Below are 17496 nucleotides of genomic sequence, written 5' to 3'. Positions count from 1 at the left end.
TGGGGGCACATGAGAGAACCCAGCTCACGGTGGCACTGGAGTCCGGCTGCCATGTAGATATTTGGATTAGGGTTCTCTCTTTTTGTCCTTTCCCACTTTCTGTGAGTCGTGCTGAGGTGTTGGAGGACAGAGCTGTGCATGTGCCATATGGCCTTGTCCTGAATATTCTAAGATACCTCAGGTGCAATTGAGGACACTGTCCTTTTTGTCTGATTTGAAATAAGGTGCAAATGCCAGTCCGCTCAGCTCCTGTATAAGAAAAGTGGGTTGCTGGTATCTTGTCCTGTGCCTCAGGCAGCAAATTGTTCTGGGCTGGTCCTGGGCAGAATGGAAATAGGTGAGGAAGCCTAACAAGCTCAGCTTAACAAAGCTGTTGTGGGTCTCAGGTGCTAGTCTCTCTTCGCTGAAAGTTGGATACAGATGTATAACAATGAATACAAGAGAGTTAAAACAAGGGACTGGAAAAGTGAAAGTCTTAAAATTGTTCTTTTTAACATTAACAGAAACCAGCATTCTATAAGGAATTGAGAGCTGAACACCCTGTTCTTCAAAATGTGCAACTTTATATAGTGGTGTTACTATTCTTGATGCCAGCCCCTCAGTGGAAAGTACGCAATTTTCTGTGACTGACAGGTAATTGGAAGAGTTTTGTTTTTAACTGATACTTAAGTACTTTAATATACAATATAATGAAAATTTCCTCCTCAACATAGGATATAATTATCAGAATTTGAAACTCCATGCATTTTATTCCATTCAGCACCTATAAATATACAAGCCAAAAAGCAGCTTTGCTAATTGCATGCCAAGACTACTTACTGTTGCTCCTACCGTACTGCAAGCCCACCTGATCAAGTGCTGGATTTTTATGTGGATTCGCACTTGCTTTAACCCTAGCCTCAGCTATTAGAGCTCACTGAATGGTTTTCAACAAGCCACCCACCCTCACAGCATAACCTTCCTTACACAATTGTTTTAAACACAAAATGAGATATGCTAGGGATATAAAAGCGTATGCCACAGTGCAAAGGGTTACAGAAAGAAAACAGGTTGGTGGGAGGTATCCAATTGTGTGCGTCCACTGGGAGAGCCACGTTCTGCTCAGGCAACAGGCTTTTCTCTTCCTCTCCTAGCTCCTGCAGCCCCCACTCTCATTACATCTGCTTTGGAGGGTTGGGACATATTTGTGAGCAGGGGGTGGGGACAAAAGACAGGAGAGGAAGAGGAAATCCATTTGTGCAACACTGGGTATCATTCAATGTTTTTAATGATAACATGTTTAAAGGCAGGCGCTGCAACTCTCCAACACTTTGACTTTGTTTCTTGAGACTGACAGAGGCCAATTACAGTTCAAAAGCACTTTTCAGTGGATCAAAGTCTGCTGTCATTGCATACTTACTAAAGGATAAGAAAACTAGTTCATTTTTTTTTTTTTGATTTGCTATCCCGCTTTATCACTACCCGAAGGAGTCTCAAATCGGCTAACATTCTCCTTTCCCTTCCTCCCCCACAACAAACACTCTGTGAGGTGAGTGGGGCTGAGAGAATTCAAAGAAGTGTGACTAGCCCAAGGTCACCCAGCAGCTGCATGTGGAGGAGCAGGGATTACGAGTCCACCGCTCTTAACCACTACACCACACTTAACCACTGCCACCCCTTGTAGCACAAGTGCAGAGGGAATGTTGCCTTATTGTTTGGTATTCACTGTTTGGTGTTTGGGAGCATCGCATGGGCTCATGTGCTCCACTTCGCTCATGTGGGCATTCCCACTTCAGTTTTGGTCAGTGCACTATGTCTGACGGCACCAAATCATTGTTAGCACCAGATCATTTTGTAACTGATGGTCACAAACAGGTTTGCAAACTATGGTTTGACACAATGGTTACCAAAAAATATCACTGCAGTTTGGACATAATGCTGTGTCAACATTTAAAAGGAAGGAGACAAATGTTTAAGTGAGAGAAGGGACTTGGAGAAGCACCTTGTACTTGGTGTGTTGTTCATAATCACCAAACTATGTTCTGGTGATAGGGCAGAATTGCATCTGCACTAGGCCTTTTTAAGTTTGCCTTTTTTTAAAAAAAGGCAAGCTGTATGCAATATTTCATTGTTTGTGGAAAACTCTGAAGCCTCAGTTTGAGAATGACTTTCTGTAGTGATTTAGCAAATTGCAGGCGTTCTAATTGGCTTATTTTGAACATTGCCTTCTATTTGAGGCAACAATTACTGTAACCTTATTTCTTGCAGTTTTTCCCGTGTTACCTAAAACAGAGAGAGAACAACCACATGCAAAATTTATTGGTGCTCATTGGTTGAAAGGTAAGGAACTAAAAACTACTTTTACTGTACTTTATATTTATCGACTAATTAAAGCAACTACTTGGAACATCACAATTAAAAGAATTAACTTCCCAAGGGGCTGTTTCTAGCAAGTGGCCCCAGAAACAATTGGGGGCAACTTTCTAACCATGTTAAGGATTATAAATACAGTAGCAGTTTTTTCCCATCTATAAGAAAAGTAGCTATGCAAACAGCTTGAGAAAGGCAGAGAATCTCCAACTGTTTCAGCAGGAAAGACTTCGTGACAATCTCTGCAACACCAGAGTTAATACTGCTCATTAATAATAGGCTGCTGCACCAATGGCACAATGCTTTTTCTGCTGTTTAAGGACTGCAATGTCTGATTGCTACCAGAACAAACAGTGTCAGTGGGCAGCTCACTGCAGTTGTTGCCACAAACACAGTAAACGGAACACACTTGCTTGGCCGGTGACTTTCATTGGTAGAGCAAAAGCTTCAGAATTTCCCGGGGAATCACAGTAAGCCAAAATGTACAGTCTTGTAGTTCTACCAGTGCATATTTTCACAATTCCTGGAGATAGTCCTTATGCATGTAAATGTTTTAGAGACTTCATATAAAGCCCATAAAAGAAAAAGGGCAATAAAGTTTGTATATAGTAAATCAAGGCACTCCTTTGGAAAAAAAAGAGAGAGAAAAAACAAACCTTGCAATTAAATTTTTATTTCAAAATAATATTTATGATGTCATTAAAGGTAGATTTCTATGAAAATTAAGCCATGTAATTTTTCTCAACAGCTGTTGGAACAGGTACATTCTGGTTAAGCAGAGCACTAGCATTCAGTGCCATACCCTTGATTTTACAGGGATTGCCATGAATTAATTTAATTCCATCTGTAAGCTAAAAATCAGATCAGAGGTCTAATGCTGCTGCAGGCTTCACATCTGTTTAATCATTTTGGGATACAACAGCTTGCCGAAGTTCAGGTTTTACGTTTGCTTAAGAATTTCAGTAGGGCTCTCAAAACACAAAAGAACCGCAGAAACTTTGCCTATATTTTAACATGCACATCTTGCAGCTTTTGCTTTGGTACCTTTTGAACTTTATTTTTATAGAGGTTTTTTTTAAAAAAACCCAAAAACAATACCAGAAGTGGCCTTGATTAAATAAACAATTTCTTGCGTAATCTGTGTGAACATTAATTGCTAGCACTGTGACTGAAACACATTATTTCCTGTTCAGGCTCATAAGAAAACTGATGTCACTTCCCCTTTAACACGAGTCTAATGTTGCAAATCCAGGTATACTTACCAAGATGTAAGTCCCAGTGAACTCTGTTGGAATGTGCTGCTTTTGATAAGCCAAAAAACAGCAGCTATGTTAACAGAAACCGAGAAGCACACTACTTAGAAAAAAATGCCACACAGGATACGTTTAAGATACATAGACATGGGCAAAATGCCGTTCTCATGGAGCACAAATACTGATTGAGACTAGAGCATCTTTTAGGGGGAGGAAATCAGATCTCTTTATTTATGCAGATGCTTAGTGGTGGAAGCTTTATCTGTGGTTGACCTGTACATTCTATTTTTAACATTATATTTTTTGTGGGGGAGGTCTATCTATTGATGTACGAACTCTTGTTTGATTAATATAATACATTCATTTATTTTAAATCACTGAATGCATTAAATCTGAATAAAATGATACATGAATAAAACAATTAGTTGTAGAAGAAAAATGTTCTCTTTTTAGATGATGCCTGTATGTGTCAAAGCAGGCATATTAGAAGTGTTCCCTCCTGTGTGAGAGAGAGAAGAGATTGTCTGTTCTCATATGACAATTAAAATCTACACTTTTTGAAGTACTTAAAAATATTAAGTACTAAAAGTATTAATAATAAATTACCATTTTAAAATAAATTATTTCCAATTAACTAGGAGCATTTTAGTCTCTTAAAAACCAGTTTATTCTTAATCTTACCTTACAGTCAGTCTCACTGAACTCAGTGAAACTTACTTCTGAGCAGATATTCACAGGATTGTACCATCATAGAGCAATCCTTTGGATGTCTACTCAGAAGTAAATCCCATTGTGCTCAATGGTGCTATTCAGTATGCATAGGACTGCAGCCTAAACAGTGCAGCACTAAATTTTGGGCCTGGAATCACCACGTATGAAACACGAAAGCTCATACCAAGGTATCTGAAGAAGTGTGCATGCACACGAAAGCTCATACCAAGGTATCTGAAGAAGTGTGCATGCACACGAAAGCTCATACCAAGAACTAACTTAGTTGGTCTTTAAGGTGCTACTGGAAGAAAAAAAATTTTTTTTTTGTTTTCACGTATGAAACGTAAGTGGTTTAGAAATAAAACATGACATGGAAATGTATGTGCGTAGGACTCTCCAAATAGTTCCAATTAAATGATTTTGGATTAAACACAATGTAATATCTGCATGTAAAAGTGGAGCAGTCTGATCATTTCCTAAGAAGGCACTATTTCATATTGAAGATATATATATATATATATAGCTAAAACTGAGGCCGTCTTGGTTCTCTCTTCCCTTTTATAAGATTAACACATGTGAATTTAACAAGTTTGCTGCAGCAGGACACCCCACAACTATTATTTTCTTTTCCAGCACTCCTGGTAGCCCTAAATCCTTTAAGTCCTTTCCAAGAAGGATCTCTTTTTTGCTTGGGCAATTTTTACACTACGTGGCCTGATAACCCTGACCCCCTATCCTGGATCTCACTATCGCAGCAGAGTGAGTCTTTTCTACCTTAAATTCCCAAGGAGCACCGTGGATGGTAATTCACTTGAGTAATTGGCTCAAGAGATGAAAATCTTGTATCTGCCTCTCTTAGCCACTAATCTATCCAGCTGACTGCAAGCCTAATTGGCAGCTTGTTTAGTAATTTGGCTCCTAAAGTGTTGTATTGATGTTGGATAAACAGCCAATGGAAAACAGGGAGATACATGCTGCTTCGCTTTATAACCTAGTGCACCTTTCCCCCTGTTCTCTGAAGGCATTTAATATTCAGAGTATTCCTTTCACTTCTCTATTTGCGGCTGCTAAACCAGCCTGCAAAATGTAAAGGTCTGAAACCGCTTGATGCAGGAAAGATGTGCTGTAACAGTGCTGCTCTCGAAACCACAAGCCGTCTTGATCCATGATTTTTTCCTAGCGGTTCCCCTAGAGCAAATAAATCAGTGAGAATAATTCTTTTTTTAAAAAAAAAAAAAGCTAATGTTTATATAGATACAAAAATCACTACCAGTAACCAAACCAAACCAAAGTCATCCAGTTAACTATGCTGAACTTGCACAGTATTGAGGAATAATGCAGCTCAATGCTTTCGAGTTGACACAAATGGCCTCTTTCGCGGTATTCAGATTGTTGGTATACAAAGACGCTCACATGCCTGCTGGGATGGTTTCCACAGGTGTGAAGCCTTTTGCTCAGTGAAACTTCAGTCAGGGAGAGTAAGGCCCATGAGGCTTGAAGTGGGCAACATGCAATCACACCAACGCTGCTATATGCACTGTATGCTCTGCTTCGCCATCTGCACTCCTAGAAAGTGAATGCTGAGACCTTTTGTTTGAATGCTAGTCTATATGTTTCAATGCAAAGTCAATGGTAAGACCTAAATAGCACCTTTAAGCACAAGCAAGGGTTTGCATCCGGTTCTCCTCAGGGTATGGCCACAATTCAAGTGGCAGAGCACATACTTCGTAAGCAGAAACCCCCCTGCAAAGATCAGGTAGTAAAGCTGGAAAAAACCTCTGCCTGAGATATCCGAGATGCAGTCAACACTGGGCCAGATAAAACAATGGCCTGACTTGCTATAAGGCACCTTTATGCATTCACTCCCTTTATCTTCTGCTAGCATCTTCTCAATCCTCTCTAAAGAGCATTTCTGACTTCCTCCCATGAGCAGCTTTTAAGAAGCACTTTGGGAAGAGTGGGGTTTACAAGGCTGGTGCTGCATATTCATGATACATCACTGTGTACTGGGGCTTATCGTAGAATTGTGGAGTTGGAAGGGACTACAAGGATCATCTAGTCCAACTCCCTGCAATGCAGAAATCTCTGTGCCCAACATGAGGCTTGAACCCACAACACTGAGATTAAGAGTCTCATGTTTAGCTACTGAGCTATTGAACCCACCTTTTCACCTGACAAGACTAGAGGCAGCTTACAGATAAAAACAGCAGCTAAGCCTGTTCATCTTTATGGTCCAGCTCTCAAAGATGAGAGCTGGACCATAAAGAAGGCTGATCGCTGAAGAATTGATGCTTTTGAATTATAGTGCTGGAGGAGACTCTTGAGAGTCCTGTGGACTGCAAGAAGATCGAACCTATCCATTCTGAAGGAAATCAGCCCTGAGTGCTCCCTGGAAGGACAGATCCTGAAGTTGAGGCTCCAACACTTTGGCCACCTCATGAGAATAGAAGACTCCCTGGAAAAGACCCTGATGTTGGGAAAGATGGAGGGCACAAGGAGAAGGGGACGACAGGACGAGATGGTTGGACAGTGTTCTCGAAGCTACCAGCATGAGTTTGACCAAACTGTGGGAGGCAGTGGAAGACAGGAGTGCTTGGTGTGCTCTGGTCCATGGGGTCACGAAGAGTCGGGCGCGACTGAACGACTAAACAACAACAACAACAACAACAAGCCTGTTCAGGATACCATATTTCTGAAGTACATAGGAAGAGCCTACTGGATAAGGCAAAGGCCCATCTAGTCCAACAGCCTGTTCTCACAGCGGCCGACCAGATGCCCATTGGAAACCTCCAAGCAGAAACTAAGCACAACAGCCCTTTCCCCACATGTGATTACCAGCAACTGATTTTGGGAAGCACACTGCCTCTGCTAGTGAAGGTATTATAATTATTATTTATTAAATGTGTATACCGCTCTTCATCTGCAAATCTCAGGGCGGTTCACAACATAAAATTGCAATACTACTTGCCACTGATAAGTCTTATCCTCCACAAATTCGTCTAATCCTCTGTTAAAACCTCCAGGTTGGTGGTCCATAGTTTAACTATGGGCTGTGTGAAAAAGTACTGATTACAGGCATTTTTGCTGGTTGTTCTCTTTGATAGAATCTTTAATTGGACCGATCATACAATGCCAGCAGAACCATTTGGTGTTAACAGGGGCAATATGCAAGCTTGTTATACAGTAGAAAAACTGGAAGCAACCTCTCATGCTCAATGCATTGGAAATTTACCCCAGCTTATCTAGCTAACCCAAATCTGTCCTTTTTCTATAAACAGATCAGAAGGTTGACCTTCACCACAAGCCAGGCCTGGGTAACCTCTGTTGGAATAGTATAATCACAGTAGTTTCAAATCATCATTTTGGCACTGCTCATATTCAAGTCTGATTTTTAATCACTGCTGCATTAGACGTCAGCAAAATAGTTTTGCTGGCAATTTTTAAGCAGAATGAAAACATTTAGCCTTTTGATTACCTTGTTAAACAGAGTCATGATGACCTTATAGCAGTACTTGATATTACATACCATAATAGAGAATCTGTCAGATTTTTCATTAAAACACATTCTTATAAAAAAATAGAGTTGATAACTCAAGTCATTCCAAAGTGCATCAGCCTGAAACACAACATGTAGCCAACTAACCCAGACAAAACATTGAAGCATTTATTTTTCATCAAAGATTATCTACTATCTTGAGCTACCGTTATATGCCAGCATTTGCTGCATTTTACATGTGAAATGTTTAAAGCAAGCCTCTGCTGTTTTTGCTTGTTCTAATTTCACTTTGTACATGTGCATGTGTGAACATCACCATGAAAACTGGTGGAGTTTCATTATTCTCCTATACAAGAATTTGCTACCTGGAATGCATGCAATGTGTGAAGTGGTTTAAAGTTATACACCAATTTAAAAAGGCAGCTCCAAAAGCAAAAGGCCAAGAAAAGCTTTCCTGTACTTTTAGTGCCAGAGCATTCTCTTCTATGTAAACCTCACATTTTTGTACTTTCTTTGTTGGGTAGGAAGAGGAGGAGATATTGCCCAAAGTTTCCACAAGTTAACAATCGAACTGTGGGGGACAGTGGAGAGAAGAAAGTACGGAAAGCCAGGGGTGTGGAGAAGGGAGAAGATGATGGATGTGTGATGAGAAAGTGCTAAACCTTTGGTGTTGTTCTGCTGAGACATAGAGGGGAAAAAAACCAGGAGATGGACACAACTGGTTTCAGTTCCAGGGAAGAACTGAAGACAGACAGTTACAGAAATCAGACTTCAAGCCTTACACCAATGGAGAACCTTCTGGGTGACTCTGCAATCTCAGAGACACAGGATTACCTGAGGGTACTGCAGTTAAGTTTTGTTCTCCAACATATCTGTAGCCTCTTTGATTGTGTTTATATAGTACGTAAAACCAGTTAAGTGCAGTAGGAGTGGAGTGTCCCTTGCCCATTGTATTGCTACCTATACTTTGCTCAGGGGGCAAAAATGACTCTATTGGATGCTGAAATTGGAAATGCTAGAGCCCTACTTTCCTAGTCACGTTCCAAGGAATCAGGAATCAACAATGAAAGCACTTGTTTTGTGAGTGTGTGCCCAGGTGCATGCATATCCACACAAACTCAAGGGCACTCTGTTTTTGCCACAAAGCTTCTTAAGGACTCATATGAAATAGTATTACAGTTCAGGTGTTTAGCAAGCCGACAAAGGCATTCAGAATGACATGCTCCCATGTCAGATATTATATTGCTTCACTAGTCATCAATTCCTTCAGGTATTTATTTCCTGAAATAAATTCATGGCTGCCCTAAGAGGAACAACATATTCCAACCATTCTTCGTCCTTTTTAAAAGGCTGTATGTAAACTGTAGGCAATATATGAGGAGAAGCATCTTTTGTTTCAGGTGGTACACCCTTCCTGGTTTCTTGCTGCAATGTTAAAAAAGGAGCTTTAGCATAGACTATAAAGTCAAACGTTTCCTCTTTCGAGAAAAAAAAATACAGATTAGGACCCTATTACTTCAGCTGTTGACTGGAATTATCTGATAGAATTCACCTTATTTTCTTCACCGCTTTAGTTCACCTTTACAGATGACATTTTTCAAACTATAAAATGCTCTCCACTGCTAAAAGTTTCTTGCTTCAACAGTTTTTCATTGCTGTAAGAGTAAATCTACATCCTTTGTTACTAATACACACGGCGCTATTGGTATGTGACTTTGTCTCAAGGCTGAGAACAGGCTATAAATTTAGAAATCAATAGCTAACTCTATCAATATTCATTTTACTTTTTCAATACAAAATACAAAGGTGAAAGAGCAGTAAATAAGCCAGAGCGCTGAAATAAATTGGGTGTTCTTGTCACAATTAATAAATGTTTAACCAATAACACTTCTAGCTACAGTAGTCTACAGCCTTGTAACGTATCTAGAAGTACGTAGCGGCACAGGTGCTGAACAGGATTCACAAATACACAAACACCTCATTCCAACTGTTTGTTAGCTCCACCATGCTATCTATCCTCCATACATGCATAAATAAGGCTGTTCAACATACTGCATACAAAGATAGGGGAAACTATTTGTCACCGGCCGACATTTATGAATGTGGCAATGGAAATCTTTTCTTCATGCACTTGCTAGGCTCGCAAGTCTATTACTGGGAGGCTGGCCTTTTTGCCAGATCTGAGCCTCTGGGGTAAGGTTGGAAAAATATCCAAATAAATAAGGCAGAAGAATTGAATTATACTTAAACACCACTGTGAGGAATATAATTCATCCAGTTACACACAAGCTAAGGCATTTTAAGTCAAGGGGAGCAACTAACTAGTTGCAGGATTGCATAGGTACCTTACTTTCACAGTTTATTTCATGGATCTTTTATTAAACTCTTAGTGGAATGCAACATTCCAGCAGAGCTTTGTAAATTAACTCAATACAAACAATTTGATGATCTTATTTGATTTCATACTTCTTTTGAAACAAAAACGGGTCCAGTCTTACTGGGCAATGCTCAGTTCCCAGGGTATTTAAGTGTAAGGTTTAATCTTAATCTTCTATGTCCTGTAGTAGACAGGGGTCTTACAGCCATGTGTATTACTTCAGCTGTGAAGCACACAATTAACATTTCTCTTCTCCCCTTGCTACTGCCATTCCATGATTTACAGCTACTTCTACATTCCTGATATGTGACAGCAAAGACAAAAGCAAGTTTGACAACTCTGATTAAAAAAAAGAAAGAAATGCGCCATTTTGCATTTTAAACTCAGATCACAGCACCATCATAACTGCAGGAATAAAATGGAGTAAACGTTCACTGCCCTGGTATTAAACACATTTAACAAAACAAGCACTATTTTGTTGTAGAAAAGCCTAACTAGACTATTGAGTGTTATTCGAAATAAGGAAGCAGTGACCGGCATCAGCCCTGGTGGGCCCAGTGCACCCATGTGCCGATGAAAGGCCTGTTTGCCGCTGTCTCCATAGTCAAGTGCTCTCTGGGTGGTCATTTGGGGGTCCTTGAGGTGTGCAGCCCTGAACTTGGGCCCCAAAGACTGTACCAGCTCTCAATCCTCAAACATCCTCAAAGCAAACGTAGAGGGAAGTTTCCCTAAGCAGATGAAGAGTGTGTTTCCCCCCTTATCAATTCAGTCCTCCATTATCATAAACATCAATTATATTTTTTACCTGCCCTTCACCATGAGGGTGAAAAGGAGAGTTATGGCCATTTAAAAATACAATATTAAAAAGTTAAATTACAGTTAAGTGAATTGGGTGGGTCCTAAACTCTGTATCTTAGGTGTCAAAGAAGTGTGTCTTCGGTGTATGACAAAAGCTACACAAGGTACCAGATACACTGCTGTTGGGAGGGAATTCCACATAGAGGGGCGATTGTTTCCAGGCTGACCTGAGCCACAACACCTCATTTTCTAGAAACTGGAACACTTAACAAAATCAGTCCCATAGATCCTGGCACTTTTTACAGCCTTGTCGCTTCAAGAATGGTTCCCTGGCGCTGTTGCTTTAGCAGTTGCCTTCTACCAGCGCAAAGGCAACATATAAAAGCACCTGTACTGTGACCCTCAGGACAGCAGGGCCCTTGACTTTACCCCACCCTGGATGTGGCCATTTGCAGGCCTTTAGGCCCACCCAGGCCACAGAGTTTGGTACAAGCATCTCATACTTCTGCCCCCTTTCACAGGATGGATTTCTTTGGCAGGAGGCAAAGCCGGATGGCTATCGCGTGCGCTGCAAGGGGAGTATGCTGAGGTAGCTGCAGTAGTGCTAGCCCACTGTTTCTGCCTCCATATTACAGGGAAAGGGGGGGGGTGAGAGGCAAGGCTTGCTGGAGTTCATGGCTGAGCTGAGATTTGAATGGGGGGCATCCAGGGCTCACCGTTTATCCTCTTAACTGCTTTGCTAATCCCTAATGTGTGGAGCCTCCGCTGTAGTTATTGAGAGGCACTTTTCTCTGTTTTTATTCCATAAGTTGGCCCTTATAGAGCAGTAGCGCTGTAAGAATCTCGAAATCCCTTCTCAGCCTTTTTTTTCTTTTCTTTTTTTTCTAATAAAACCACATCCAGTCACTTAAACATTGTAAAATTATGGCCTGCGGGGTGGGGTGGGGATCAAATTGTTTTTGTAGAAAACAGAGGGCTTTTTACACTACTGCCACCACCAGAAAGTTAAGCAAGTGTGCCAGATTTCAGTAACAGAATAAAATACTGAATAGGTTGGAAGCCTGGGATGAAAAGGTACACTAAAGTTAATTTTATGATGCTTTATACGTACATATACTTTACAAAATGACTTCCTTCTGTCACTTGCAAGTTGTGAAGCTAAAATCACCTTGTAGAAATAATTATATTATCCTCTCCTCAGCCATTAAGCATTTTCCTACTCACTACACATATGTTCAGAGTCTTAGGACTTGACCTAGACACACTCTTTTTCCATATTACTGCCACTAAGGTGCTTTAGCAATATTTTTCAGACAGTTCTCTTGGTCTGTCACTGATGCCTGAAACACCATGAAAATCAAAAGCCATTCCATTGAAATGCCAAAGTTAGATAACTTCACGGAAGAGCTCCACAGGCCAGTTCAGAATGCAAGAACTATGTTTGTGTGTGCACACTTTATATATGCCAGCAAAATGGATTGGAGCAGGCTTTACCTTCTAGGAACATAAGACTTCTTCTGACCGTGAAATGCATTTGGGCAATTCCTTGATCCCCATGCAATCCCAGAGCCATTGCCTACACTATTTCAGGGGGTCCTACAACCCTCCAGAATAGTGTGGGAAGTGGCACTGGGGCTGCAGGGGTAGAGGGTAACTGGCAAGCATTGCTTCCTCCTGCTACTGGGTGGATCCATGCTCAAAGGATGCTTCCATTAGCAGGAGTCAACCCATAAATTATATTTCCTTGTTGACAAGGGTGCAGTACGGTGACATTCAAGCACATACAGAAAAAGACAATTAACACAAGTTGATTTTATCACTTCTCATGTACACTGTAGATACAGGGTGCCTTCTGAAATATTCCCATAATTGTTTTAGGAAAATGTAGCCTCTTTTGTATGCAACATGCGGATTTTAAATAGTGTGCTCAGTACTGATATTAAACACTTAGCAAACAATACAAAGCAGAATACAGAACTCCTACTTGGCATGGGCTCCGACAGAAGGCTTACGATCTCAGCGACGCAGAAGATGGATTTAGATACCTTTTCCACAACACGTGCTGATTTTTCCAGTCACCATGTGCTGTTTTGGTAATTGTGCAAGACTAGTTTGTCAGGAGGGAATGGGGGCAAAGAGAAGGTTCAGTGCACAAAGGAGGTCAGTTAGTGCTCTGTGAAAACCACTCCATGCATTAGCTGTGGAGTCTGTTCTCCACTGAACTTATTTAAACAAACAAGTTCCACTAACAACATAGTAAATGAAAAAGGCAATACATGTAGTCAGAGAAAAACTGGTCATCTAAATTAATCCGGACAATATACTGCTGAAGAGTGAAGGGATCCGGACAATATACTGCTGAAGAGTGAAAGGCTACTGCAGTAAATGCAAGGCAAGGTTCTGATTGGGCTGCCTTGACTGTGGTTCTTCTCTGAACTGGGCCATCCCATGCTTGCTGTTTGCAATGGGAGGGACGCTTCCGTTGATGTCAGTAAGGTAGTCTTTTCCCTTATGAATAAACCAGGCAGTGGCAAACGGATTGGGGCCAATCAGTGAAAGAAAAGGGATGAGCTGCATTCTTTTAAGTGTTAAGTTGCAACAGCTCTTTTCTACATATGCTCTTGGGCTGTAATCCCATGCATGTTTAGTCAGATGCAAATCAACTGAAGCCAGTGGCACTTGCTCCCTAGTAAGTGGGTTTAGGATTGCTGCCTGAAAATGCTCCTTTGTCAAACCACCCCAAGGCCAGTTTTGTGCAGGTAAGCCCCAACCAGTTTCTGGGTTCTCTCCCGCCCTCCATGCTGTTTTACAGACTTAAGACATCTGGATGTGTCGTCATGGTGAATCTGCTTACCGGTGGGTCCTGGCAGTGGCGCGGCTTTTCTCCTTCGTTTGATATCACCCATACATAAGGATCCCAAATGCACACTTGTCTGTCTGTAAGCAATTACCAGAGAGAAGTATTAATAACTGGTAGGAAAGATAACAACTCTGCAGAAGACTCTGTATCACAGAATCTGCTTCCTAGTCAAAATAGTTTAAATAAACATAGAGCTACACGTTGGAATCTTTCAGATACTATTTGTATTTCTAGTGCTTAGAGTGATGTTACTTATGTAGCCAAAAGGGCATTGGCCATACACTAGAGGGAGGTATCAAAAAGACTTGGAGAAAGTCCAATGTTTGCAGTAATACAAAACATTTTTTTTGGGGGGGGGGAATCTAAGAGCGAGGACTGAGCATGCTCACTTGGCACAGAATACTACTGGGCAAAACAATAAAAATAAATTTAAAAACTGGTTGGGATAGAGAAAGGAATGTTATGTCTAGAATTCAGATCAGAAATACTCCACACTGCAATATTTTGTTGCAGGTTCCACATCCTGAAAATGAATTATGTTTATTGACAAGCAGTCAGTATTTAGAAACAATCTAAATCACTGCTGGAATAAATAAATTCTAAAAGAAATACTTTCAGGTTTTCAAAACTGACAATCTTTCTGAGTCAACATAAAATGAATACTGATGCTACTGACAAAGCAATAGGTAAACATACTTAAATGATCACAATATGATTGACTATCAGTTGTCTACTAATATCTGCTGTCAGAATAACATATATATATTTAAAAAATCAGTTAACAAGCATCTTTTCACAGGTGATAAACAAGTGGGGAACAAAACATTATTTTTAAATAGAACATTCTGTTGGCTTTATAATAAATAAAAAATGGCATTGATCAAATTCAACAAAACCTGTAATGTGTAACATATATACATTGCAAAATATTCTCTTTAATGTCTTTTTTAATTTAAAATGAGAAACACAACTGTTGATCACAACTTATCACATCTTCTAATTAAAAAATCCATGTTAATCATGCATTATGTGGAGCACTTTTATTTGCCTGTCCTGAAAATACTTCCATTTCATTGAATGATCCAGAGTTCTGGAACTGAAGAAGAGAGGCGGAATTTTTTCATAATCTGGTTTCCACATTGTTCATAACTTTATAAGCCTCTTCTGACTGACATCGTTCTGAGAGGTTTTGACTCCTCTTCTTACCTTGGCACCCCAGAGATCATGGATAAACCTTGATTAGAGGGGGGTCTCATTACTCCAGCTTTACCAGTGGGACTAAATCCTCCCTATCACAAAGTACAACAAGGTAGTCCTGCCATGTACTGGATTATTGGGTGGTAAGGAAACTAAACAACTATGCTCCAATTCAGAGATCTATCTGGGATACAGTGTACACTTCTATTTCTGACTCCTAGGGTTATAGTACTGTTGTTTGGCTGAAAGGACAAAGACATTAACTTCAGGTAAGACAAGGCTATGAGAATCACCGCAGTTCAGAACTTAACCAAGAGATTCATTTCTTTATTTCTTTTTTTCAGAGACAAAAAACAATAAAAAGTTGCAGCCAAAGAACAAAATACCCCCAAATTAACACTTTCCCTAGCAAACATTAGGTAGGCAGTTTACACCTGACTTCATTAACAGATATCAAGAAGGAGGAGAAGTTTCTGATGTTTGTTTCTTACATCCTCTCTGAATCTTTGGCAGAAGTTTGGAAGTGCAGGAATGCAGCTTTTGCTCACTCCAAGCTGAAGATAATTACAATGACTTTGGTTGTAACATGCCTTCTATATTCAACCTATAGTGTGTGTGTGTTTGCTTTATGAAGCCTAGTGCAAGAGAAAGGTATCAGCAAACCTGGAGGAAACTTGATGTCTGTGGAAATTCCTAACATCTGAAAAGCCCCTCTCAAATTTAGCACACACAAAAAGGTACCTGAAGTGTACACATGTGTAAAAGGCATACATGCCTTGCTCTAATTCATGATGCTTGCAACTTGCTATGAACTGGGTTTGTGCAGGGCGGGGGCATGAATTTGCTAATTTGTCATTAAACAAACAGGCTGAGGAGGGAGACACAGGACATGTGGAGGTGAAGGCAATGGAAAGATTCTTCCTCTCCTCTACATGAACAAGAAGGGAGGGGCCACTGTGTGTTTGTGTCTGTTTCCTGAACGAGAGAGTCAGGTATCTGTCTGCTCATAGAGTCACCGTACAACCGTTTGGACTGGGGACCACAGTGTTTCCTTAATAATAAGCCAGCTGTCTTCTATCACAAGTCACGGTCTGAAGATGTCTAAACTGAAATATAAATTAGGCCAAGCTTTAAAAATAGGACCTTGTAGATGTCTCAAGTTGGTCCAAAAGTGACTGCAGACCAGTAGATGAAGAATATATGAAATCTAATATAACTTACATAAAGAAACATTAAGCCTCCCTCTCCTCTGTTCATAATATTATTGCAGGGTCACTGACAGCAAGGGACTTTGGGGCACAGCTCGTTCTATAATAGATTGCAGTGTTTGTCAGGGCTGTTATAATGAAGGGAGGCTGAGAAGCAATGGAAAGGAGGGAAACAAGAATTCAAGCAGGATGAAAGATAAAAATTAATAAAGTCAGCCAATTGAACCTGGAGACCCTAGCTCCAGGAATAACAGCTAGCTGTGCTTGAGTAATTCTGCTCACATTGATTATCTGTTACACTGCATTGAGATATCTAGATTATTGATCAGTTAGATTATGGAACTTGGATCCCCCCTCCCCGCTTCTCCTGTGGCACATGCAATGGAGTTGCAACAAATAACACTAAGTAAGGACTACTTTGTTATTGTTGTCACCCTTTGTGTAGAACATAGCAGTTACTTTTTAATTTAAAATCAATGAATGTCTGAAAGGCAGCTGTGTTTCTTCAGCATAAATGAATCATTTGTCTTTGCAAAGCTCAACAATCTGATCACTAGCCAAGGTGAGGTTTGTTTGTTTGTTTGTTTGTTTGTTTGCTTGCTACTGTTCTGAGGAAAAAAACTTAAGTTTTATCAACATTCTGAAAACAAGCATTATTATAAAGAATTAAAAAGCAATCACTATTATAAAAATATACATATATTCCATATGCTCTCAAAACAAGATAATCAGATTTGGTCAAGTTCAGAGTTTTAGCATTTAACTGTAGCTGCATTTAACACATCTTGAAAAGTGGATGAATAAAAAGATTAGCAGTTCTACTTTTTCATGCATAGCAAAAATTGTGGGAAAACGAACTTGTTATGCACACTGTGAGGCAGTGCCTCCGAATCGGAAGATCTCAAAGTTGGGATTTGAGAATCCCAACATGAGGTGGAAAGCAGAAGGGTGAGCTCATTCACATATCCAGTTGATCAGAGTCGAATGAATTCTATGAGGCAGACTGCTTCATTTTCAAGCAGCATTATTTTATTTATTTAACAAAATTTGTATACCACTTGATTGTAAAAAGCCTCTAAGCAGTCTACAAAACTATAAAATCAAAACATTAAAATTATGATGGAAGCATAGAACTGTAGAGCTGGAAGAGACCTCCAAGGGAAATCTAATACAACCCCCTGCAATTCAGGAATCACAACTCTCAGGAACCCCTGATAGATGGCGATGCAATCTGTTTTTAAACCTCC

At 40.2% G+C, this 17496-nt stretch overlaps 1 protein-coding gene and 1 long non-coding RNA gene across 4 annotated transcripts in view; one reads left to right on the top strand and one right to left on the bottom strand.

Moving 5' to 3' along the window:
- GPATCH2 (G-patch domain containing 2) overlaps positions 1–17496 on the bottom strand; it is a 108843-nt gene that overhangs the window by 1910 nt on the left and 89437 nt on the right. For all 3 annotated transcript variants that reach the window (XM_053383161.1, XM_053383163.1, XM_053383162.1), the window contains one exon: positions 13839–13921. In XM_053383161.1, coding sequence (XP_053239136.1) covers positions 13839–13921 — 83 coding nt within the window. The remainder of the gene's footprint in view (positions 1–13838; positions 13922–17496) is intronic.
- The window catches only part of LOC128411130 (uncharacterized), a 77699-nt gene that overhangs the window by 47094 nt on the left and 13109 nt on the right, over positions 1–17496 (top strand). Inside the window, exons 2-3 of the long non-coding RNA XR_008329699.1 lie at positions 504–633; positions 2248–2319. This is a non-coding gene — a long non-coding RNA (uncharacterized LOC128411130). The remainder of the gene's footprint in view (positions 1–503; positions 634–2247; positions 2320–17496) is intronic.

The sequence above is a fragment of the Podarcis raffonei genome, chromosome 3 (genome assembly GCF_027172205.1).
Source record: "Podarcis raffonei isolate rPodRaf1 chromosome 3, rPodRaf1.pri, whole genome shotgun sequence".
Lineage (NCBI taxonomy): Eukaryota > Metazoa > Chordata > Lepidosauria > Squamata > Lacertidae > Podarcis > Podarcis raffonei.
Note: the sequence above shows the minus strand (reverse complement) of the source record. Positions and strands in the feature narration are given on the sequence as shown.